General features: G+C 38.8%; 1 protein-coding gene across 1 annotated transcript; it reads right to left on the minus strand.

Moving 5' to 3' along the window:
• Positions 1-2,809: 2,809 nt before the first annotated feature.
• On the minus strand, positions 2,810-20,076 carry dcaf8 (DDB1 and CUL4 associated factor 8). Its single transcript, XM_061731739.1, has 13 exons — positions 19,845-20,076; positions 15,082-15,152; positions 14,666-14,761; positions 13,772-14,436; positions 12,172-12,312; positions 11,969-12,063; positions 10,643-10,753; positions 10,371-10,501; positions 8,667-8,774; positions 8,354-8,484; positions 8,028-8,147; positions 6,511-6,627; positions 2,810-5,012 (listed from the first exon to the last, which is right to left on the minus strand). The coding sequence occupies exons 2-13, from the start codon at positions 15,116-15,118 to the stop codon at positions 4,905-4,907; spliced, it is 1,860 nt and encodes a 619-aa protein (XP_061587723.1). The 5' UTR covers positions 15,119-15,152; positions 19,845-20,076; the 3' UTR covers positions 2,810-4,904.
• Positions 20,077-24,550: the final 4,474 nt, after the last annotated feature.

The raw sequence follows: 24,550 nt of genomic DNA on the forward strand, positions 1-24,550 counted from the left end.
TTTTCTGCTTCATTTGATTTCTAAGCCGTATTACACACAGCTCAAATACAGTTTATTGTAGATATTGCTGTTATGCTTTGTGTAGGTTTCCTTGCAAGTTACAAAGATATTTTACGTGAGATAAAAATCATGAGCTAGACTGTGAAAGCCTTGATTACACAGATGTCTTTCATGTACAATAAGATTCTATACTTGGGCAAAATTCAAATGTCAGGGTTTAAGCAGCACGCAGGTTTGCACCAGATTTAGAACATAAAAAAAAAATCTAAATATAGCACATGTAACCCAATTGACATTATTCAAACAGGTGCACAACTTCAGGCGTACGTGTCAAAACAAGCATTATTCATAGATGGTTGTAACGTGTGCTCAAGCTCATCACAAAACAACTCCAAGACTTCCCAGACACATCCAAGTACCGTTCTTATTATTGTCACAAATTGTAAGTATATTATAAATTTAATAGTAAATATATTCTAAATCACTGTAGGCTATGAATGTATATATAGTATAGTAGTATGAGTATACTATGATATGTAGTACCGGTATATTTATACTACTATAAATAGAGGTATGGGTATATTATAAATTATAAAGTCATTGCAAAATATTTTGCTCAAAAGTGGATACAGATCTGGTGATAGTAGCAAATATTGTTACTTAAGATGTGGATGGTTGGTTACTTAATCTTTTTTTTGTTTCAATTTATTATTTCAGGGATTCTAGTGAATGTTTTTCACCCTTTTTTGAGTTGTATTATTGTATGTCTATGTGTGGACCCCAGGAAGAATAGTCTTCCCATGGTGAAGACTAATGGGGATCCTTTTTAAATAAATAAAAAAATAAATAAATTCTGCTGCAACAGTCCTGGAAGAGGACGGTCTGAAACCACATTGCTTGTCGAGGTTTGTCATATTCATGGGCAAATGTGCAAGTGGGGGCAAAGTGTTGGAAAGAACAATGTTTGGCTTTAGTTATGAATCTGCTTTGAGCTCTATTGTCCCAATACTGGAACTTATGTAAAACTTTTTAAAGTACAATATAGAAAGCCTTCCTCAAGGACACATGCTTATCAAAGAATAAGGTCAGTATAAAATGTATGAATAACGTATTATGACCAATGATGGACCATAAAACTGAAGCAGCTGCTATTAATAGCAAATGTAACAACTTTTGCCCTACTGCTATAAATAGTGCATCTGCATTTAGCACCTTGCTGGAAAATAAGCATCTGTTTTTGTTAGATATCACGATAATGGACTGTATTTTACTACCTAGACAACATATCACATGGACTTATCTGAAGGTTAAAGACAGCTCACCGATGGTGTTACACACCTGGTTGGAACCGGTGTCACTGAGGACCACGTTGCAAATTTGTTTTACATAGACATTAGCTTGGCCTATTTTCAAAGGATGAAACAACTTCCTTAAGTATTGTCGACATGTCCGGGATGTTCTTTTGTCAAAATACTGCAAGGATGCAGAATAAAAGCTCCCTTTTCCACCATGTCTCCACACCCCAGTTCACAGCAGCCGGTTTATTAGCTGGAGAGCGACACTTTACTCCGAACTGTGTTGCAGTTTTGTGCTACCCATTTCAGCATTGTAACGCACATCTCATGATGCAAAATAAAAGGAATAAACGGTGGGGAGGCTGGATAAACCTCCTCACATCTGTGTCTCTGATCATGTCACTAACGTGAAATTTGAACGGCTAATTCTACCAAAGTGGTAGGATTGTGTCACATTAGGGCTGGGCGATATATCGAGATTTTAATATATATCGATATATTTTCAAACGCGATATTGTACCAGACAGTATCGTTTATATCGATTTAAAAAAAAATATATATTCTTTTTTTATGATTTTGATATAGCTTATGTTGTGACAAATTGAGTTGAATGTTTTATTTGAGATTTGCACAAATGTTTTATTTGCACAACTGTCAACCTCAGTGGAAAAGTCTGCCTGTTACTGTCTACATTGTATTAATTGCACAATGTATTTTAATTTAATTGTCATGCAGGAAAGGGATATTTGTTTTATTTTATTCAAGAAGCATTTTTATTCTAAATATGCAGGCAGTTTATTTTTATTTCATTTGTTTTATACATTTTGATATTGTGCAGACCTCTGTTAATAAATGTACCTGTGTGACATTTGGCACGAGGCTTTGTATTAAAACTGACTGTTTTTTTAAGGGTTTGCCTCAGAAAAAAATGAATCTAACAGAGATGCTATGCTATAATGCTTTGGGGGAAACCCCAATTATGGCACAGAAAAATTATCGAGATATATATCGAGTATCGCCATTTAGCTAGAAAATATCGAGATATGACTTTTGGTCCATATTGCCCAGCCCTATGTCACATCCAAGTTTTTTTGTTGTTTATCTCTTCTGACACCCAAATACATGCTCTCAAGAACTCATTTCATTTTTTTAAATCCATATAATAGCCCAGGATAAAAGCAGGTAATTCTGATGTTATGAGTGACAGGTCTTTTGAGCACATTGAGTCCATGCTCATAATGTGAAATGTGCTTTATAAATAAATTTGACTTGACTTGACTTTTGATCTGATCAGCTTTTCAACTTCAGCATCAACAGACTGATTTCACTTATTTTGTTAAAAAAGACCCACTTCTAATATTTGTGTGGTGATTAAAATCTATCACTGTAATGTCAGCATCCAATTCTGCCTTTGAATTAAAAATATTTTCAACACTGTGGCCATTTAGCGCCAAGGAATCAAATCAATCAAGTCATAAAATAAGTCACAACAAATTCAACAGACTGAGACCATGAAATGACAACATCAAGAGCACTGTCTTTTTGTTTATTGCACAAATCATACATATTTCCAACTGAACTGATAGAATGCAGTATTAGGTGGTGCTGGGGAAAAAAACTTCCTCAAAAGCCTTATTATGTATACAAGATGCAAATAGCCAAAAATAGCCATTGGGAAAATCTTGACAGAACTGCCCCAAATTATGGATCGAGGTCTTCAAATGAAACATTTTTCTTTTGTGAAAAAGAAAAAGAATCAAAACTTCAGTACTTGAAATTAACAGCAGTTTCTAATCATCACAGAGGGATGGCAAGAAAAGGAGAGAAAAAAAAGAAAGAAATTGACATGTCAATTTTTTCTTCATTGGATTTTAAAAGTACTTTGTCCTCTTACAGTATAGAATATAAACCTCTGCATCAATACCAATCAAATGTAATAAGTCTTTTTTTGAAGTTGAACAGCATTTGCTAATTTTTTTTCATTTTTTTTTTTTACTGTTTTAATAGATATTTATATATGTACATACAAATTCAACTAACTACAGTTCTCATAGAAAATGAGAAAAGCTGGACTTTATCGCTCTCACACAACAAATCACTGGCAAGCATACTGACCCCGCCACTCCCTCATCCTCGTCTCCGGGCCAACGTTAAAGCGCACGCAGCGCTGCTGCGGCAGCTGCGCCGCGGCAGCTGCGCCGCAGCAGCTGCGCCGCTGCCAACACCTGACCTGGCTCAAGTGTTTGAACAATGTTATTCATTAAAGATCTGTTTGCTTTGTTGTCAAGAGTTGGATGGGCACGCCGCCAGCAGGCGGGTCAGCACAAAAATGTGCAAGAAAAAGAGGGCAGTTAAACTTCCTTAAGTTTACAGCCGGTTGCTGTGAAATGGCTTGGGTTTGTAGGGATTAGACATGACTTGGTGTCGAATCGTTCTGCAGGTGCTGCCGGGGAAACCACGAGAGTCATTTCTCCTCGTCTCCAGACTCGCAACAAGAAAACAAGTGAATATTCAAAAATGTACTTCCTTAAAAAAGGAAGCACATCAACAAGTGCAACCTGACATGACCCCAGTCTTGTTGGACTCAGCGTTTCAGCTGGGATTGATCCAGATACAGCATCTACCTCAATCTTCAGGTTCATTGAGTATTTCTTGTGGAAGAAAAGAGAAAAAAAAAAAGGTTTCTGAATAGAAAGATGGTGAGAATGAGAAAAGAAGGATAGGAAACTACCTCCCAACAGTCAAGAAATGCTCAAGTACAAAATATTTCCTCCCCAACTCAAAAAAAGAGAGAAAACACTGTCCATTTTTCTACAAAACCTCAGCTCTCCTCCCCAAACATCACAAAGGGTACACATTTTTGTCTGTGTCTCAAACTTAAGCATCCCTGAATCAAAGTGCACTCAGCAGTGATGGGGAGGGTTGGGAGCATGTGGAGCAAGTGTAATCCGTTCAGAAGTCCTCTTGGATCGATCAAATGTGCGAAGGAAATTAGAAAAAAAACGGTAGAGTGACACCGAGCCAAAGCGGTGAGGGACACTGACCAAATCTTAAAGGGACTCACATTTACGGGAAGGTTCGGGGGTATGAGCCTACGCCCCGGTTCTGCCTGCCGAACCACCGCTTCATCTGCAGAGAGCTTGAGAGCGAGAGGGCTGGATTCTGTGCTGGTGAAGTAAAGCTTTCTACAGGCTGCCATACACACAGTGCATCTTCCTGGGTCTATGCAGAGCATAGCAACAACGTATGGACAACCAGGCACCTCCAAGTGTGTTACAGGGATGTAAACTCTCACTAAATCTCTGTATACTATTCTCACAAAAAAAATAAGTCAGGATACTGGAAGTGTCACGGTCTGCAGTTGCCATTTGCGCACTCATAACTGCTGGGAAAACCAGGTGTTAAGCATCTCTGTCACTGTCAACACAGTATGTTTAAGTAAATGTGTGTGCTGATCTGTATGTGTCTGTGTGTGTACAAAAATAGTATGTGGATCGTCAGTATTTGAGTGTTGCCAGTGTGTCAATAGTGCTTGCCTATGTGCATCAATTCAAGGGCAATAAAGAGTGTATAGATGTCTATGAATGCGTGTAAGTATGTATGTGTGGCTCAAGATGACATGCATTGGACGTGGTCCGGACCTCCTTCCTCTTCATCTGAGGAATCTGGAGAGCTCCAGGACTCATCTGTGTCTGCATCTGCCGCCTCGCGGCGAGACTGGAAGGAAATGGAGCAAAATGTAAGAACGACATCATTGTGGGACGTTTTTGAGATGTATTTTTAGATCTTACTCTCATTAATTTATTTTTAAGTATTACACCTTCACATGTCCATATGCAAACAGTTTGACTGCATCACAGCTAACAGTTGTGTTTCTGTATTTCCTGACACATCTACAAAAGTATAACAATTAATTTAGGGCTGTGTGATTAATCGATTTTAAATCTAAATAGGATTTATTAATCAAGACGATGTTAAAAAAAGGAAAATCGGAAAATCGATTTTCCTTTTTTGCAGCTGGCTGCATTACAGACAGAGCTCGTCTAGTCATCTTTGTTTGGTCAAGAAAATTGTAAATGTTGTCACTTTACTAAACTCAAGGAGGATTTACAGTATCTTTCAATTGCACTTCATTCCCAATAGGGAAATTTGTTTGCTATTTTTCTTTAAAAATGAAGATAAAATATTTGAAAAAATTTATTCCATTGTCTTTTGTAGTTTTACCAAAAAAAATCGAAAATCGGGTTTTCAGAGAGAAAAAAAAAAAATCAGGTTTTTATTTTTGTCCAAAATCGCCCAGCCCTAAATGAATTATAATTGTACACATAATCATAAAAGGGGTGCGTGTATGTTACAAGAGAATATCTAAATGCAATCCAAAAGAAACTGGATTTGCAAAGTCTCTGTAAAGAGAACTGAGTGAGATTGTTAGCTCTTACGGAAGATAAACAACTTCCTTAATATGACATTTCCTCATAAGCACATGGTCTTCAGGTAGAGTGGGCTGCTAGAGGAATTGCAACAATCGGAAGATACTTTAAGACATTTATTTGAGCTAACACTTAATAAGCCCCACCTGTAGCACAATCCTCTCGTTTTCTGGACGTGTCTCCTTATAACTGTCAGTCAGTACTTTTATAGAATAGAATAGAAGACTTTATTGATCTCCCAGAGGAGAAATTCAATCGTGCAGCAGCCAAACACACACACGCTCAACGGTTTATACAAAAACAATTAAAATAGAAATAACCAATAAATAGCTAAATAATAATAAAAAGAGCAATATAAAATGTAGAAAAATGAGCAATGTACAAGAGAAAAAAAAATAGTAAACACAAAAAAACGGATAATATTTACATGTGCAAAAATAGGTGAGGTATTTAGCGGGCAAAGGTTATTGCACTTTCAAAGAGACAGGTTATTGCACTCGGGTGGCTACAGTTGCTTATTATAGAGTCTGATGGCTGTGGGGATGAAGGACCTGCGGTTCCTTCTTTCCTTCTTCCTTCTTATTTTAGTTCTCCTGGGTGCAGAGCTACTCCAGAGGTGCCAAAGATTTCCACCCAGAACACTGGTGCAAATTAGTATAATATGGTCAATTTATTGTTGGAGCTTAAATCTAAATGCCCTTCTGACCAATGAAAAAAGAATAGAAAAAAACATTTTAAGAAACGGCTCCTTTGACCTTTCAAACTCAAATCATCTAAGTACTCACTCTTGGGGATCTTCTGTTCCTCATGTGTCTCATCAGGAACCAGAGCAGCTGGGTGTCGTACTGGTCACCATGGCGAACGCTGTCCTCATCCCGCTCTCGCTTGTTTTTCTTCATCACCTTGAGAAAAACAACAAATGGTTTGTTCCAGGTATAAAAGTGGAAAAAAATTGAAAAAAAAAATAAAAAAATTCCGAACAACAGTGTGATCTTTAAAGCCCCAAATCACCTCCAGTTCAGTTTTAGTGCTAAGATGATGATAAAAATTGTCTTTTATCAACAAGAGAAATTGGGGCCAAGTTTATCTTTTGGAGGATTCACTCATGGCAGTCGGTCCTCCTTTATCTGTGAATTACTGCTGGCCTCTCCTGCTCTCCTGGTTTTTCAGAGGCGTTCAGCAGTAGTGCTGGTCGACAGCTCTCCCGAGTCACGTAAATCTGAAAACACTTCACTTTACCATGCGGAGACTGACCGTTGCCCTTGCAGGCAAGTCTTTGCAGTCAAAAACATGAGCAGCTCGGGGGTCATGTTCATGTTCTGGGTCTCTGGAAAGCGCCTAGAGACAACTTCTGTTGTAATAGACGCTATATAGATAAAATTGAATTGAAATTGAAGCAGGTCTGAGCGTGGCTGAAGCCCCGACTGCCCCAATATGAGTCAAAAATGGCAACTAAAACAACACCTTTATATGCTAATGGTAACCAGTAGTCGTCGACTTTGTCTAAGTGCGCATGTGTATAAAATGACCATAAAATGTTTGTTTGCACACGCCGTTGACAGCAAGGCTGCTGTAGGTCATGCAGAAGTGAAAGAGGAAAAGTCAGGCTGCTCTAATGACACTGAAATTTAGTCACGACTGTTGAACTAACGGCAGCTGTACTGCGTTGTTTAAGAAGAATCAGGAAAACTGGAGGATGTATCTGCAGCTCACTGATATGCAAACAAACGGTGGGGTTGATGCGACGCGTGGGGGTGAAGAGGAATAATATATGATTAAAAGAAGCTTGCATAGTTGTTTCAGATATCCAATACAATATTTAAACTTCAGTTCAGACAAAGAAGTCAGAACAAAAACACCTACGCTCATGCTGCAATATCATATGGATTACCGGTATGTTGTCTGTAAGATTAAAGGCGACCTATTATGGCATCTAATACCTATTTTAAACAGGCCTTGAATGTCTTAAAAACAAGCTTTTGATTATTTTTGCTAAATAAATTAGAAATTCAGCCTCTAAACCATGTCTTTATCTTCCCATTCTCTAACCTCATTATCTATGCAGGATTCTGAGTGGGCGGGGCTATGATAATGAGGCACTGTGCTGATTGGCTGCCTGAATGACGCAATACACCGCTACGAAAAAATGGCGGAAAATGGCAGAATTTGGTTGCTTTCCTCCTTCTCTGACTTGGCAGGCTGAGGGGAGACCACTTTATATATGTTAAAGCAAGAGAAAACGTGTTTTTCATAATAGGGCCCCTTTAAATTTATTTATTTAAAAAAAAAAAAGGAGAAATACCTCTTTCAGGCCCTTGAGTCCTGTGGGGGTTTCGGCGGTGGGGGCCCACAGTTTGATATCGTGGTCCAGCCCACTAGTGGCCATGCCTGGCAGGTGAGGGTGTGGCTCCAGACAGTTCACCTGAGGTGGTCATGGGCAATAAAAGAAGGCATCTTTATGAAAATGAACAGCACACCAAAGTTTATCAACATAAATACAATACACAACATTTAATTATTAATGTAAATTTCAATAATGTACATAAGACTGAAAGGGGAAAAAAAATTATTCAAACTGTTACCTCATTTAAAGTAAAATATACTTTGCATTTAACCAATCTGACTCACCACTCCTCCTCTGTCTCCCTCCATGAACTGGACGATGCGAGCGGAGTACTTGTCCCACAGGTAGATGTGTCCACAGTCGCTGCCGCTGACCACAAACTCACTGCTCGGCCCGTAAAAGTTCACCCCCTTTACTGTGAAACCAAGGTGAGGAAGGGGAAGGAGTGAGTGTGAGAGCTCGCCATAAACTCAAGTTCAAAGCGAGGACAGTTAGTCAGTTAAATGTTTGTAAAATTGTTTTTTTTTTCTTTCTGAAAGAAACAAGCAGTCTCTTAAATGAACACTTGCTGCTGTAACGTGGGACTGAATTCAGGACCTGTGGCATTATTGCGGTGTCCCTTATATCTCCGGCGATAGTCGGCCCCGTCGCTGTGGTTGGAGTCAAACAGGTAGATGTCTTCATCGTTGTAAGTGGCCAGGAGCTCTGGATGGGCAGAAAAAGGTTACGCTGGTGTTAACTTTTCCTTCAGTAGCATTAAAGCGAAAATATTTAAAGAGTTTGCAAAAAGGAACTTTACTAGTGGACCCAAATACTCGGATACCTGGATATTCGTTCATAACGTGTGGATTTCAAATTGGATAACTGTTTTTTTTTTGTTTTTTTTTAAGCCTGATTGTTGCCGGTGGCCGTGAACATGTTTTAATTTTAGCTAAACATGATAGTTTCCAGCATGCCAACCCAGAAACCTCAGCTGTGTTGTGCACTTTAAACTGAGCAATGACAAGTTGGTTAACTATAATTTAAAATTTCGATTTATGCTCGATGCATCGTGCTTCTGTTACGCACAAATCAGTTGGTGTCACACACATTAACACCTCGCTTACTTGCATGTTGCTCTTGGTCTCAGATGTAAGGAGTGCTGTGCGTGTGCTCCCTCTTGCTCACTCCGGTGCACGTGGACCTCACACCTGTTCAGTGTGAACCACACTCACTCACTCACCTGTGCGAGGGCTGTGCTGGTTCGGCACGAGGCTCAGAATATTAATCTACAACTGAAGCTCCAGAGCCCATATATTGGTATTTGGTAGGGGTGTAACGATACACTAATCTCACGATACGATACACGATATTGAGGTCACGATAACGATACGATATTATAGCAGTATTTTTTTTAACAACCTTGCATGAGGAACATATGACTAGAAAAATTGTCTTTTATTTGAAAGACACAAAATACAAAACAATGCTGTGCATTTGTCCTATTGTTACAGTTTGTAATGCTTTATAACTATTTAAGTTTTAAAGAGAAAGCCAGGCCAACCATTTTCCACAAACTGAACTAAAAGTAAATGTCAGGTTTGCATTATGCATCTTCAGTTTCATACAAGTAAACATATTTTGCCACAAACTGAATAGTTTCTCTCATGTATGATTTGACTTTTTTCTTTTCCAGAAATTTAACAACTAAAATTAAATAAATAAATAAAAGTAAATAAATACATACAATTTTACATCATAAAACAGATTGATTCATGCTCACCTTATAAGTGTAAGAGGAGATTTATTTTTGTTAAGAAGGTTATTTTGGTAATTCAGGGTTCATTATTTTATAAATATATTCTTTATATTCTGTAAATCAGGGACTATAATTATACTAGCCAGTTTATCTGTAGCGCTTAGTATGTTTTAGATTGGGCGGAGTGATACAGCACTAGATGCTGTGCTGATGTTCTAAAATCCTACACTGTTGAGGGACATTAAAGTACACTGGAGCTCAGAAGAAGTTGTCCCTGTGTTTATCCTACTCACGACCCGAAAAAGGTTTAATTTAATAAGGTAAGGCTTCACTCTACACCAGACTTAAAAGTTCAGAGCTCAAAACCCTAAAAGAGTCCCGTGATCGGGACCGCAAAACGGTACTAGTTTCTTCTGAGCGGAGTAAGATTTTGGTCCGCGCGGTCGCGGTCGGATGCGCGTTACTAGTCAACACCCCTAGTATTTGGGCCAGCCCTAAACCCTACAGAGATGTCATATTCTTAACAAAGATAAATAAACAGTTTTCATGGTTAGTTACTTCACCTGTGCCATCGTGACTGTACACAAGGCAGGTTATGTTGGTTTTAGACTCGCTGGATACCAGATGTGAAGGACAAAACTTTTTCAGTACGCCATTGTTGTCGTTTTCATTAATCTTCCTCTGGTCATAGATCCTGAAGAAAGTTAGAAATCAAAAGAAAAAGTCATGCAAACATCGAACTGCTCATCATCATCATCATATGTATTATGTTCATGGCAATCCATCTACGTGTTTCAGGGGTTAAACAGAAGTCAAGCCACAATTGGGGTCGTACCTTACGTATTGATCTCTCCCGCCAACAGCAAAGTGGTGTGTTTTTGCAGGATTCACAAAAATAGTGTACAGCCCCACTTTTTTATCCCCCTCCTTAATAACTGCAAGTTTGCTGCCGGACACACGTACGGAAACACATAAAAACAAGTATAAGATAGAGAACACAGTCTAAAATGATGACAATGCATGGCAACGAAAGGGAAACCTCACTGGTATAAAGGAACATTGCTAAAGAGGAACTTCATAATATTCCAAATGAGGACCTACATGATGCAATACCAACACCTCTGGCACTGCACACAAAAGCCCAACACGATGAGCCTCAGAAATATTTAGATCAGGGGTGTCAAATGTGCGGCCCGTGGGCCGCATGTGCGGCCCTAGAGAGATTTTCATGCGGCCCGCGAGAAGTTTCCAACGCAAAAAAACGAAATGTTAATTTACTAAAAAGGAAGGCATAAATAATTGCCATGAATCGCAGCATATCCAATAATATATTTCTTCTACAAATCCATCGTTATTCCACAAAGAGAGCAGTTTTCGACATTTTGTTAGTTTTCTAGAATGCATTTGCCGATTTTATTTCTTTGTAGACGGTCGTTTATTTTTATTAACTGACTACTATTATATATTTTCGCAGGAAAAATATCACTGCTAAAAAAGATGATAGAAGATATTTATTCAGATAATTTCAGTTTTGAATACGAGGATAGTGACAAAGTAAAACAGTTAAAAGAGAAGTGCTGACTTTTTTGGCACACTGGCGTAAATATCCGCGCCAATATTTTAAAATAAATACACTTAATTGTACTAGAAAAATCTCTAAATCAAAAAGAAACACTCTTGGATGTAATAAGAAAAATTAGCTTTTAATTAAATTTCCTATTAAAAAGCGAAATATAAAAAAAAACACTTGTTTCTGTTTATCTTTGTAAAATGATATTAAAAGTATCTTACATAATTTGAAAAGAAAAAGAGAAATTTCAAGAAAAGATCCTGAAGAAATATATTTTACATAATTAGAGTGTAAACAAAGTGCATATTTCCTTTAAAATTAACTAAACTGATATTGGATTAGATAACAATAGCAAAAAAAAAAAAGAATTAGAAAAAAAAATGTTCGCACCGTTTTTGTTATTTTGAGCGTGCGGCCCGCGAGAAAAAAAATTGGTCAAATCCGGCCCGCCAAGCAAACTGAGTTTGACACCCCTGATTTAGATAGAGTTTGATTGTTTCTTTTGCTCAGGTGTTGCATATGTCAGTTTTCAAATCGGGATCAATTTATGTGCCACAATTCAAGCTGTACTGCTGACATGCAGTCACTTACTTGGCAGGACGGTCTAAACGCAAGTCAATACCAAACACCACGGCATCTTCTCCAGCTGACAGAAATGAACAAGGTGAATCTGGCTCCAAGGCCAGCTGAAATACAAAGGAACAAACTCTGATAAGAAACTGTACTGTAGTATATCATCATCATCATAAACAGTGTTCCAGTTTGTGGGGGAAATCTGTTCCCCCAACTCTCACCTTGTGTGCTGCTCCCTTATGCTGCGCTACCCGCTTTGTGTTCTTACAGCGCTGCGTGGCGGAGAGCTCGGCCACTCTGATCTGACCGTCCCGAGCACACATGGCCAAGGTGGAGTCCCCGCTGTGGGGCAAGAACTTTGCCTATGTGGACGAAGGGCAGGAAGAAGTTTATGACCATAATTCACTTTGATAAGTTGCTCATTAACATCCATCTCTGCTCATTCTACAGCAACTGTCCAAGTTTTAACATGAAGATGTGATCAATATAAAACAATCACACAAGTAGGCCTGTGTTGAAAAAAATCGATTTTCCGATTCTAAATCGATTCTTATGTCTAAAGATCTTTTTTTTTTCCCCCATCATTTTCGCCAGGTGAACTTTAATCCCAGTATTCGGACACACAGTTTGTCATGACACTTCTGAAAAAGGCCAGGTGCTTCATGGCAATATGTGTGCGTGGTGACAGAATAAATTAGATAAGCTAAAATGATTTTTTAACTGCATGAACTGTTGTAATTTCTTTCTTTTTTGCACTTTAAATGGATATTGAAAGACCTGTTTGAGTTATTTATTTCTTAGTTATTTCACAATAATTATTGTGAAATAATTATTTCACTAGTTATTTTACAGTCATATAATTCAGGCAACAGCTCAAAAAAACATTTTAAATAACACTAAGCCAAATCAATATCGAATCGGATCGAATCGAATCTTGATAAATCGATTCTGAATCTTAAGAATCGGAATCGAATCGATTCTTGACATTTGAATCGATACCCAGCCCTACACACAAGATCGTTAAATTATGGAGTTTTCTTTACTTTCTGTTTATTTCCTTTTATCTTTAAACATTTGGTAATTGTATACATGCGTTTCTTTAGTAAATGCTTTACAAAACTAAAACTTAAAAAAAATAAATAAATAAATGTATGACTTAGAAAATTTTGAAAAACTAATCATGAAGTAACTGATTTATAAAAAGAGTGATGAGTTGCAGCTAGGGCTGGGCGATATATTGAGATTTTAATATATATCGATATATTTTCAAACGCGATATGGTACGAGACAATATCGTTTATATCGATTTAAAAAAAAAAAAAAAAATTTTTTAATGATTTTGATATAGTTTATTTTGTGACAAATTGACTTGAATGTTTTATTTGAGATTTGCACAACTGTCAGCCTCAGTGGAAAAGTCTGCCTTTTACTGTCTACATTGTATTAATTGCACAGTGTATTTTAATTTAATTGTTGCAGGAAAGGGATATTTGTTTTATTTTATTCAAGAAGCAGGCAGTTTATTTTTATCTAATTTGTTTTATACATTTTGATATTGTGCAGATCTCTGTTAATAAAGGAACCTGTGTGACATTTGGCACGACGTTGTATTAAAACTGACTGTTTTTTTAAGGGTTTGCCTCAGAAAAAAATGAAGCTAACAGAGAAGCTATGCTATAATGCTTTGGGGGAAACCCCAATTATGGCACAGAAAAAATATCGATATATATCGAGTATCGCCATTCAGCTAGAAAATATCGAGATATGACTTATGGTCCATATCGCCCAGCCCTAAGTTGCAGCGTTCTCAACGTCCCTCACCTGAAACACGTTGCTCTTGTGTCCGCTGTCGAACTCCAGCTCGGCGCGGCGGATAGCCCAGTTCCAGATCACCACCCGGAGATCGTCGCTGCCCGACGCCAGGCGTGTGCCAGAGGGGTTGAAGTGCAACGTGTTGACGCAGCCTGTGTGTCTCTCCAAGCGGCCCTGGAGCTCCAGCCTCTGCACGAGGCCGCGCGCTCCGCAAACGCGCCTCACAAACTGGATAGACTCCTTGCCGATCTCCCTGGACCGCAGCGAAGGCACGGCCTGCCACACGGGCCCGCGCAGGTCGCGAACCTCGGCCTTTAGCCAGGCCTCCATGGCCTCGTCGTCATCGTCGTCGTCATCGTCGTCGTCGTCATCCTCCTTGTGCCCATCGCCGTCATCTTCCTTGTCGTCATCATCATCATCTGAGCTGGAGGAGTGGTTGCTGCCGCCCAGTCTGTTTCTCTTTCTGGCCGCCCTTTTCCCACCAACTTTCTCCCCGGCCTTCTCTTGCCGTCCTGCCTCTCTCTCCCATTCACCGTCTTCATTCAAATAGTATAGTCCGCTGCCCTCCATGCTGTCTGTGTCTTCGTCCTCCTCTCCCTCTCTGTTTGCCCCGGGCTCTCCTTCCGCGTCGGCCGTCGTTTTGTCTCCAGATGCATCTAAAGTTTCTTTGGGAGCTACAGAAATGGGGATGAGCAGGATATTACGGCACCGCTGTCACATCAGGAATCCAAGAAATGGTGGACCACTGGAATAACAAACTCAGTCAAATGGAAAATACACAAATATTAAAGCTATTATTAACTTTTAACCCAGGTTAGGGTGGAAGAATATTATCGCAATTTAAAAAAAAAAAAAAAAAATGGTAGCATGTTAAACTTTCTTGGATTACAAGCGAAGGTTTACCATCTTGAGAGGAAGACTGTGTCGGCCCTTCTTTGCTTCCAGAGGCATCCCCGTCTTTATGTTGATCTTCTCCAGGCTCCTTTTCATCCGAGCCCCCTGAAAACAAAAACAGATCCATCAGATCCAAGGAGCAAGTCATCTTAAATATTAGGTTATTTCAGAATCAGGTTTATTGGCCAAGTCAGGGAATTTGACTTTGGTTATTTCGCCAACTGTACAGTAAATAGACAAATGACAGCTCTTATTAACATATATACAATTTAAAAAAAAAAAGTGAAAGGTGCAGCAGCATGAGGTAGACAAGGTTATGGAAAGGTGTATTGTTACAGCATATGATTTTGGTTATTATTATTATTATTATTGCACAGTGATTGATCACTCTGAGACTCTATTATTTCCCCAGGATAAAACTTTACCGTTCAGCACCGGGGATTTCCCAGCAGCCTCGGCCATGCCAGCTCCTCAGTCCTGCGTCTCCAGGTACAACCTTTGAGTGTCACACAAAAGAGACAGTGACAGTTTCAACATAAAGTGAGTAAAGGTTATATATAAGCTTAAACCCAGTACTGGAGTTGAGGGGGGATGAGGGGGGATGGCATCCCCCCTGAAATAAAAACGGTCAAAATTATCCCCCGTGTAAAACTGCCATCCCCCCTTTCCATCCCTTATGTCATTTCATCAATGAATGTGGTTTTACTGCTATTTCAACATTTAGAGTCATCACAAGAAAAATAACTTATTTGACAATTTTCACCTGTTTCAAGTAAATTTTCACTTGAAATAAGTAGAAAAATCTACCAGAGTGGGACAAGATTTATCTTCTCATTACAAGCAAAAAAAATCTTGTTCCACTGGCAGATTTTTCTACTTATTTTAAGTGAAAATCTACTTGAAACAGGTGAAAATTGTTGTTTTTTCCAGTGATGAGTCTTGTTTTAAAAGGTGACCTATTATGAAAAACACGTTTTTTCTTGTTTTAACATATATAAAGTGGTCTCCCCTCACCCTGCCAGCACAGGGGAGACAAAATACCATGAAATTCTGCAGGGTCTGCTCCCCCCCCTGACAGAGTCCCTCAGTGTCACGTGACCTTTTTTTGAGCCATTCTGAATCTGCGCCTATGGTGACGTCACCATAGGCGCTCATTTCCATAGGTTCAGCCTCCGCTGCTGAAACCACGCCCACAACCAGCTCTCTCCGCTGCTGGAGCGGTCCTTCCTTCAGCCAGTCGGACGCGGCGCCGCAGCGCCGCGGATCCAGGTTAAATCATCCAGGTTCCCGGGTGATTTGGGAGCTGGGTCCTCGGGGGTCTATCCCAGGCTGGACCAGCTTCACCCTACGAGATTTTCAGGCAAATCTGTCGGTTTGATCCCCGGTAACGGGCGATGCGCCGCGGATGCGCTCCGGAGCGGATCTGTGCGCCCGCCGTGGAGTTGCGGCGCCCGTCGCGCAGAATCCGCCGGGCAGATCCGGCTGAAATTCCGCTGGTCGGTCCCCGGGAGTCCCTGCTACCAGTCCAGGCCGGTTCCTGCGGTCCCGGCCGGTGGGAACCGGTCATATTTCCCGGTTAAAGCCGCGGTGATGCGCGCTGATCCAGCAGCGCTGATCCAGCAGCGCTGCTCCCGGGCGCCTGGCTTGGCTCCGGGGCCAGCATTCAGACTCCGCCGGGCAGATCTGGCTTAAATAGTGCATAAATGTTATTTATATACAACTCATATTTTGTTTTTTTTTTAACAATAAAGTTGCCATTTGTGAAAATTCAGTATTGTATTTATTTACAGGCTCGGGCTGCTCTGGCGGAGCGAGGTTTATTCTCCTCCCCTGCTACACGTCATTCAGGGAGCCAATCAGCACAGAGCCTCATTATCATACCCCCCCCTTCCCTAAAAATGAGGCGCAGAAAAAGAGGTTAGAAGCGGTAAAACTAGTGACAGGGCCCACAGGCTGGATTTATGATTTATGTAGAAAAAACAAGCTTTAGATTGTTTTTAAGACATTCAAGGCCTGTTTAAAATATACATTAAATGCCATAATAGGTCTCCTTTAAGTGTAATAAGACTTTTGTACTAAAATGAGACATTTTAACTAGAAATAGGACAAATATTCTTATTTTGAGTTTTTGCAGTGATCCATTTTACTTATCCTGTGAAGGACAGAGTCATATTGATAAGTTCAGAAAACTGTTTTTTATTGTTGTGTTTTGATGAATTTGATGTAAGCCCAGTGGATATTTAAAGCCTACAGAAGGCTGCATTTAACTGCTGCTATGTCATTCCTGCAGTATTTCTGCAGGTGTTTTGGTCAGTGCTATTATTTGTAATATATTATATTATTTGTAATCAGCACAAATGATCTGTCCCCATATGATAAAATCCACCATCCCCCCTGTTTTCTTTTTACAACTCGAGTACTGCTTATACCCTTGAACAGGTGTTCTGCCAATTTCTGCTACCTGCCGAGAAATGCTACTTTGTGGTTCTGCGCATGCGCACAGTGGATTTTCAAAGTTTGATTGCCACGCCAATCATTTCTTCCACGATGTAAAATTTATAATATGGGATGTTGAGTATTTGATCCTTCAAAATACACGACCCATGACATGAATTGCATTGCATAAAAAGATAAAGAGGAAAAAAGGAGAAAAAAAACTACAATTCTATCGCTTAATTTGATATTCATTCTGATATTCATTCTGTCATTCGCCTTTATTTAAACAGGCAGGTCATAAATAACACATTCTTATTTACAATGACGACCTGGCAAGATACAAGGATCACTTGGAGGGGAAAAGGAAGTGGGGTAGGGAGTAAAACACAGTAAAATTGTAGCTCTACAAAGGTAGAAAACCATTAGGGAGCATTTTTTGGCAAAGGAGCAGAAATTGGCAGAACGCCGGCCGACATCCCGGCACCAGGTCCATCAGCTGTAGAGCTGGGGATCGATTCAAATGTCAAGAATCGATTCGATTCCGATTCTTAAGATTCAGAATCGATTATCACCATTTGATTCAATCCAATTCGATTCGATTCAACATTGATTTGGGTTAGTGTTTCCTGGATTATATGACTGTAAAATAACTATTGAAATAATAATTTCACAATAAATATTCTGAAATAACTAAGAAATAAATAACTCAAATAGGCATTTCAATATCCATTTAAAGTGCAAAAAAAGAAAGAAATTGCAACAGCTCAAGCAGTAAACAAGTTATTTTAGCTTGTCTGATTTATTCTGTCACCAGACACACAGCTGGACATGAAGCACACGACATTTTTCAGGTATTTCATGACAAACCGTGTCCAATAACAGAGAAACCAAACAAGCTATAGTAAATATAGATAATATGAACTTCATTGAACTAATATAACATTTAGAAATTTAAGATGAAATGTCCAGCATTTTCTCTAAAGAAAAGTTAATTTACTTCAGGAGTTTTCAAAACTACTGGGATTAAAGTTCACCAGGCAAAAATGTAATGATGAAAAAAAAAATAATGATAATAATTTTAATAATAAAAAAAAAAAAATCGATCTTTAGACATACAAATCGATTTTTAGGAATTAATATGAGAATCGATTTAGAATCAGAAAATCGATTTTTTCAACACAGGCCTAATCAGCTTATTTGGAGGTGGTAAACTTGAGCAGAGCAGAGCTCTTGTTGATTATTACAGCTGATCAACCTGGTGCCGTCATGTCGGCCGGTGTTCTGCCAATTTCTGCTGCTTTGCCAAAAAAAACGCGGTTGAATTGGTTTGATATTGGATATTGGATATTCAACATTCAAATTCAACACCCATAAAACTTGTGACACATACCACTGATTTTGGTCATGTTGCTTGTGATGTGTTCATGGTCATCTATATATCACAAAACAGTGATTATTAAAAAATCATATTATGGGCCAATTTAATGAGGTTTAATGAATTCAACACCCATACAACTTGTGATACATAACACTGATTGTTTTCAAACCACTTGTGATGTGTTCATGGTCATCTAGACTATATATCACAAGAGAATGATTATTATAAAATCATACTATGGGTTGATTTAATGAGGTTTAATGAATTCAACACCCATAAAACTTTATATATATATGATACATAACACCAATTGTTTTATGGGTGTTGAATTCATTTGGTGTTGAATTCATTAAACCTCATTAAATCATCATTAAACCTCATTAAATCATCATTAAACCTCATTAAATCAGCCCATAATATGATTTTATAATAATTACTATCTTGTGATATATAGTCTAGATGACCATGAACACATCACAAGCAATATGACCAAAATCAGTGGTATGTATCACAAGTTTTATGGGTGTTGAATTCATAATATCCAATATCAAACCAATTCAACCGCGTTTTTTTTGGCAAAGCAGCAGAAATTGTCAGAACACCGGCCGACATCACGGCACCAGGTCGATCAGCTGTTTTATGGGTGTGGAATTCATTAAACCACATTAAATCAGCCCATATATATGATTTTTTAATAAGATTTTTTAATAGTTACTGTTTTTGTGATATACAGTCTAGATGACCATAAACACATCACAAGTGGTTTGACCAAAATCAGTGGTATGTATCACAAGTTTTATGGGTGTTGAATTCATTAAACCACATTAAATCAGCCCATATGATTTTTAAATCAGCCCATATATATGATTTTTTAATAATTACTGTTTTGTGATATATAGTCTAGATGACCATGAACACATCACAAGCAATATGACCAAAATCAGTGGTATGTATCACAAGTTTTATGGGTGTTGAATTCATAATATCCAATATCCAATATCAAACCAATTCAACCGCGGTAGAAAACCATTAGGGAGCATTTTTTGGCAAAGGAGCAGAAATTGTCAGAACACTGGCCGACATCACGGCCCCAGGTCGATCAGCTGTAATAATCAACAAGAGGCTCTGCTTTGCTCTGCTCGAGTTTACCCACCTCCAATTAAGCTTAAACCCCCAGCATGCAATATCATAAACAAGTCCGAGGCCCGAGCACTATCCTGCTTTCTCTGTTGTCTAGTGTTTCCCTTTGCTTTAAAACTACGATCACACATAGAGCTGCAGCTACCTAGCTCACTAAACTAAACTACCAGTGAAACTGGAAGCAGTTTCGTCATGTTTTATGAGCAGGTCGTGGAGCTGCAGGGCTAGCGTTACCTCTCCTCGAAGGCCCGGCGAGGCTTCTCAGTTTAAAGTCCTAATCTTTCCTGCAGACTTGTTTTTGCTGCACCTCCCGGGAGCTAAGTGGCTCCGGTCCGAGTCCTGCGGCGGGAAACGCACGGCATGGGGACGGAGAGCATAAAGACTTTCAGGGAAATAACGGAGTTTAGAGACGGCAGAGCTGCTCACACACGGCTGTCTAGCTCTGTTTATGTTTTGACGCTTCAGCTTCTTTTTGTTGCGGATTCCGTTTCCGGCAGCCGTGCTGGTGTTGTTTTATCAACCGGAAGTGAGAAAATAAAATACATAATGATATTAATGATAATCATTCGACATGGACTTTTTTTTTAACATGTTTTCTTATGCAATGGATGGCTGCAATTGAAATAATGTATATATTAGAATATGTTATTTTATATATAAGTGTAATAATATAATAATAATAATAATAATAATAATAATAATAATAATAATAATAATAATAATAATAATGGAAGTTCGAAAATAATATAAATAATGATATTAATAATAATAATTCGACATTGACTTTTTTTGCAATGGATGGCTGCAACTGAAATATTTTATGTTTTAAAATATTGTATTTTATATATTAGTGCAGTAGTATTATTATTGATACTAATAATAATAACAACAACAACAACAACAATAATAATAATAATAATAATAATAATAATACTAGAATTTCGACAAAAAAATCAATAATGATATTAATAATAATAATTCGACATTGACTATGGATGGCTGCAACTGAAAAATGTGATGTATTAAAATATATTATTTTATATATTAGTGTAATAATAACAACAACAACAACAACAACAACAACAACAACAACAATAATAATAATAATAATAATAATATTACCGGAACTAAAATATTTTATGTATTAAAATATTTTCCATCCATCCATCCATTATCTATACCCGCTTTATCCTTTGCAGGGTCACGGGGTCTGCTGGAGCCTATCCCAGCTATTTTCAGGTGAGAGGCAGGGGTTACACCCTGGACAGGTCACCAGTCCATCGCAGGGCCACATATACACAAACAACCATGCACACTCACACTCACACCTACGGGCAATTTAGAATCATCAATTAACCTAATATGCATGTTTTTGTTATATTTTATAAAATATTTTATTTTATATATTAGTGCAATAATAATAATATTTACATGTTTTCTCATGCAATGTATGGCTGCAACTGAAATATTGTATATATTAAAATATTTTATTTTATATATTAGTGCATAATGATGATGATGATGATGACTTGGATTTATATAGCGCCCTTCAAGGCACCCAGAGCGCTTTACAGAGATCATTATTCATTCATACACATTCTCTCCGGTGGTGGTAAACTACATTTGTAGCCACAGTTGCCCTGGGGCAGACTGACGGAAGCGTGGCTGCCATATCGCGCCTAACGGCCCCTCCGACCACCACCAACATTCATACACATTCATACACATTCACACGGGGCAAGGTGGGTAAGGTGTCTTGCCCAAGGACACTACGACAGCAAACTGGGACAGAGCGGGATAATAATAATAATTAAAGCTGCAAGCAGCGATGAAGGGGCCCTCGCACCCTTGTGTACGTTCAGGCGTGCTGCAGTGGAAGCGCTTGTATGACTTGTATGTAGATGTCTTCAGGCCTGGACACTTAGCGGATGACACCACCCACGACGACTCTCTATATCAAACCATTCAAAAGTTATGGCAGAAAATAGGGATTCTAAAATATCGAGGGGGGCGGGGCTTATTCATGCCAATGAAGGTCAAGTACTTAATACCGAGTCCGATGACACCAACCACGACTGTGTATGTCAAACCATTCAAAAGTTATGGCAGAAAATAGGAACAATCACATATCAACCAATCAGAAGAAGGGGCGGGGGTAATTCATGCCAATGAAGGTGAAGTACTCAATACTGAGTCAGATGACACCACCCACATGTCTTTATCACAACCCGTTCAAAAGTTATGTCAGAAAGTAGGAACAATCAAATATGGACCAATAAGATGAAGGGGGGAGCACACTTTTTGGCATCTATCGTCACTACAGTAATGCTTTTGACTGATAAAAGTAATGCACGTCGTCGCAGGATCGAGACACACATTTTGATGTATAACACACCTGGGTGCACGTTACGGTTCGGGCGAAGAAGCGGCCGAAGAAATGGCATAAATTGCGCCAAAATTACACGATTAATTCAAAATGGCCAACTTCCTGTTCGGTTTCGGCCATGGCGCCATGAGACTTTTCTTTAAGTTGCGACATGATACAGGTGTGTACCGATTTTGGTGCATGTACGTCAAACCGTATTGTGGGGCTTGAGGTACAAAGTTCTCTAGGGGGCGCTGTTGAACCATTAGGCCACGGCCTGGCTTGCGTGCAAAATTTGGTGACTTTTGGGGCACGTTTAGGGGGGCAAAAAGGCCCTCATTTCGTCGGAAAAATAAAAACGAGGAAAAAAAAAAAAAATAATTCCTACAGATACAATATATACAATAGATACTATAATACATTCTGTTATCCTGAATGTTATTGTCGCAAAGTGTTAGTCGTGTTCAATGTGTCCCTTCTTAAATTTCAGCACCTGCCCCTCCAAAGGTCTCTGCACGTCCCTGGTGTCTATCTACAGAAACATGAGTCCCTTACTGAGAAGGAGGCAGGATGGGATCCTAGGACTTCCTTCCTGTGTTTATGTCACAGGCTTAATAGCAGTGTAAGTCTCATACCAGAATGATGTCTCTCCCTCCGCCACTGTTAGATCCCTTCATTCCTCTCCATCTTCTTACTGCTGAAACACAGGCCGCAGCTTCCTAACATACACATCATGTAGATTAGTCACCTTCATATAATCCACATGGAATGCTAGTTTTGAGTGCGGGAAGGAGAGATTAAGCTGTGACACATCCCAATTTTCATGGGACGAAGGGTGAACTCCAGGCAGTGATGAAATATGTGGTTGATCTTACCGACAAGTTTAATAAATCACCGATAGCTGAAGAAAGCAGATCATTTTTAGACCATTTGACTATTTGACCTGAATACTTATGTTTAATTACTTGGATATGAAACTGCCTTGAACTCTGGAAATTCAATTCAATTCAATAATACTTTATTAATCCCTGAAGGGAAATTATATAATGCAGTAACTGTCAGCGACTCTTCAAAGAGTCACTAGGTCCTTATACTGTAGCTGTGGGCAGGAAGGCTTTCATGTAGCGGCCTTTGCTGCAGGGGATCTGAAGAAGCCTCTGACTGAAGACACTCAACTTAACAACAATACGTGACGAGGATGATCAGTGTCGCCCATTATGCTTCTCATTTTATGGTGAATCCTTTGACTTTTTTTCCTCCCTTTTCTGCACAATCTAGAGCCTCCAGAGCAGACCTTAGAACAGAGCCAGATCAGTTTTGTTTTACGTTTCTTAAATCATTGATTCTGCAACCCCAACAGACTCATAGAAGTCATAGAACAACAGAAAATTGAAGTTTCCTCAAGACGTATGGCGCACTCGGTCCCATTTTGGAGACAGCGTGAGTGTTGCATCTGGAGCGGAGTTTGTTGGATCTGGGCAACGATCTGGGTTCTTTGCATGATTTTAAACATAATTTGAACATTCTGCATCCACTTCTGACATTTGACAGTACTTGCTTTTTCATAAATCTTATATATCATTGATATACTTTTATATATAAGGCAATGCTTGGTCTGCTGCCTTCTTACATCTGCTCCTTGATTGTACAGAGAAGTGGTTCTTACTCGTTCCGTTCACAAGACTACCTGTTGCTTTCTGTTCCTTTTGCCCGTACTTAACTGGGTAAAAGAGCCTTTGTTTATTCTGCTCCTTCAGCCTGGAACACATTACAAAATCACTGGAGGCTTTTAAATCTAAATTGAAAATACTTGAGGCCGACTCCATTACATGTACCTATTTTTTTGTGATTTGCTTGCTTTTTTAATTTAATTTTAATTGTATTTTATCTGTTGGTGTTTTATCTGTCATTTGTAACTCTGTGTAACTATGTGTTGTAATTGCTGCTGCCTATTTTGGCCAGGTCTCCCTTGGAAAAGAGGATTTTAATCTCAATGGGATCTTCCTGGTTAAATAAAGATTAAATAAAAAAAAAAGTTAATATTTATTGTTTAATCGTGTCATGCTGCTTTTAATGTTGATGTAAAGCACTTTGCATTGCCTTGTGTTGAATTGTGCTATACAATTAACCCTTTATAGGGCACTCATTGAAATACTTGGAAATGTACAATTTCAACCCTAGAGTGTTATTGGGGGCTACCAGAGTATTTTTCATTATTTCTTTTTTCATTTTTTTTTTAATTCTTGATGCAAATCAAGGTCAAAGAAGTTACCATATATGGTTCCTTGCCCATCGCGAGTAACATTGTATCTAACACTGAAGTTACCATGTCTGGTTACTTGCCCATTGAGGGTGAAATTGTACCCATAAATTGGATATGTATAAAAATACAAAAAACACATACAACATAATATTTATGATACTCTCTTCATAGAGATATTAGAACTTTTCTCCATAAACGGTATAACTTGACTTATAGGGCCTCTCTTTTTCTACATCCATATATTTCGTCCAATCAGTCCAATCACCTCCTTACCCTCTCTCTCCACCAGCAGCCGGCAGGTTGGCCATGCCA

The sequence above is a fragment of the Cololabis saira genome, chromosome 10, assembly GCF_033807715.1.
Source record: "Cololabis saira isolate AMF1-May2022 chromosome 10, fColSai1.1, whole genome shotgun sequence".
Lineage (NCBI taxonomy): Eukaryota > Metazoa > Chordata > Actinopteri > Beloniformes > Belonidae > Cololabis > Cololabis saira.

Coding starts and splice junctions, on each gene's coding strand:
- dcaf8 (XM_061731739.1), bottom strand. CDS start 15,118: ATGGCCGAGGCTGCTGGGAAATCCCCGGTGCTGAACG. Junction 10,754..11,968: donor CGTTTAGACCGTCCTGCCAA/GTAAGTGACTGC, acceptor TGTGTCCGGCAG/CAAACTTGCAGTTATTAAGG. Junction 8,775..10,370: donor GTACAGTCACGATGGCACAG/GTGAAGTAACTA, acceptor CTGCCCATCCAG/AGCTCCTGGCCACTTACAAC.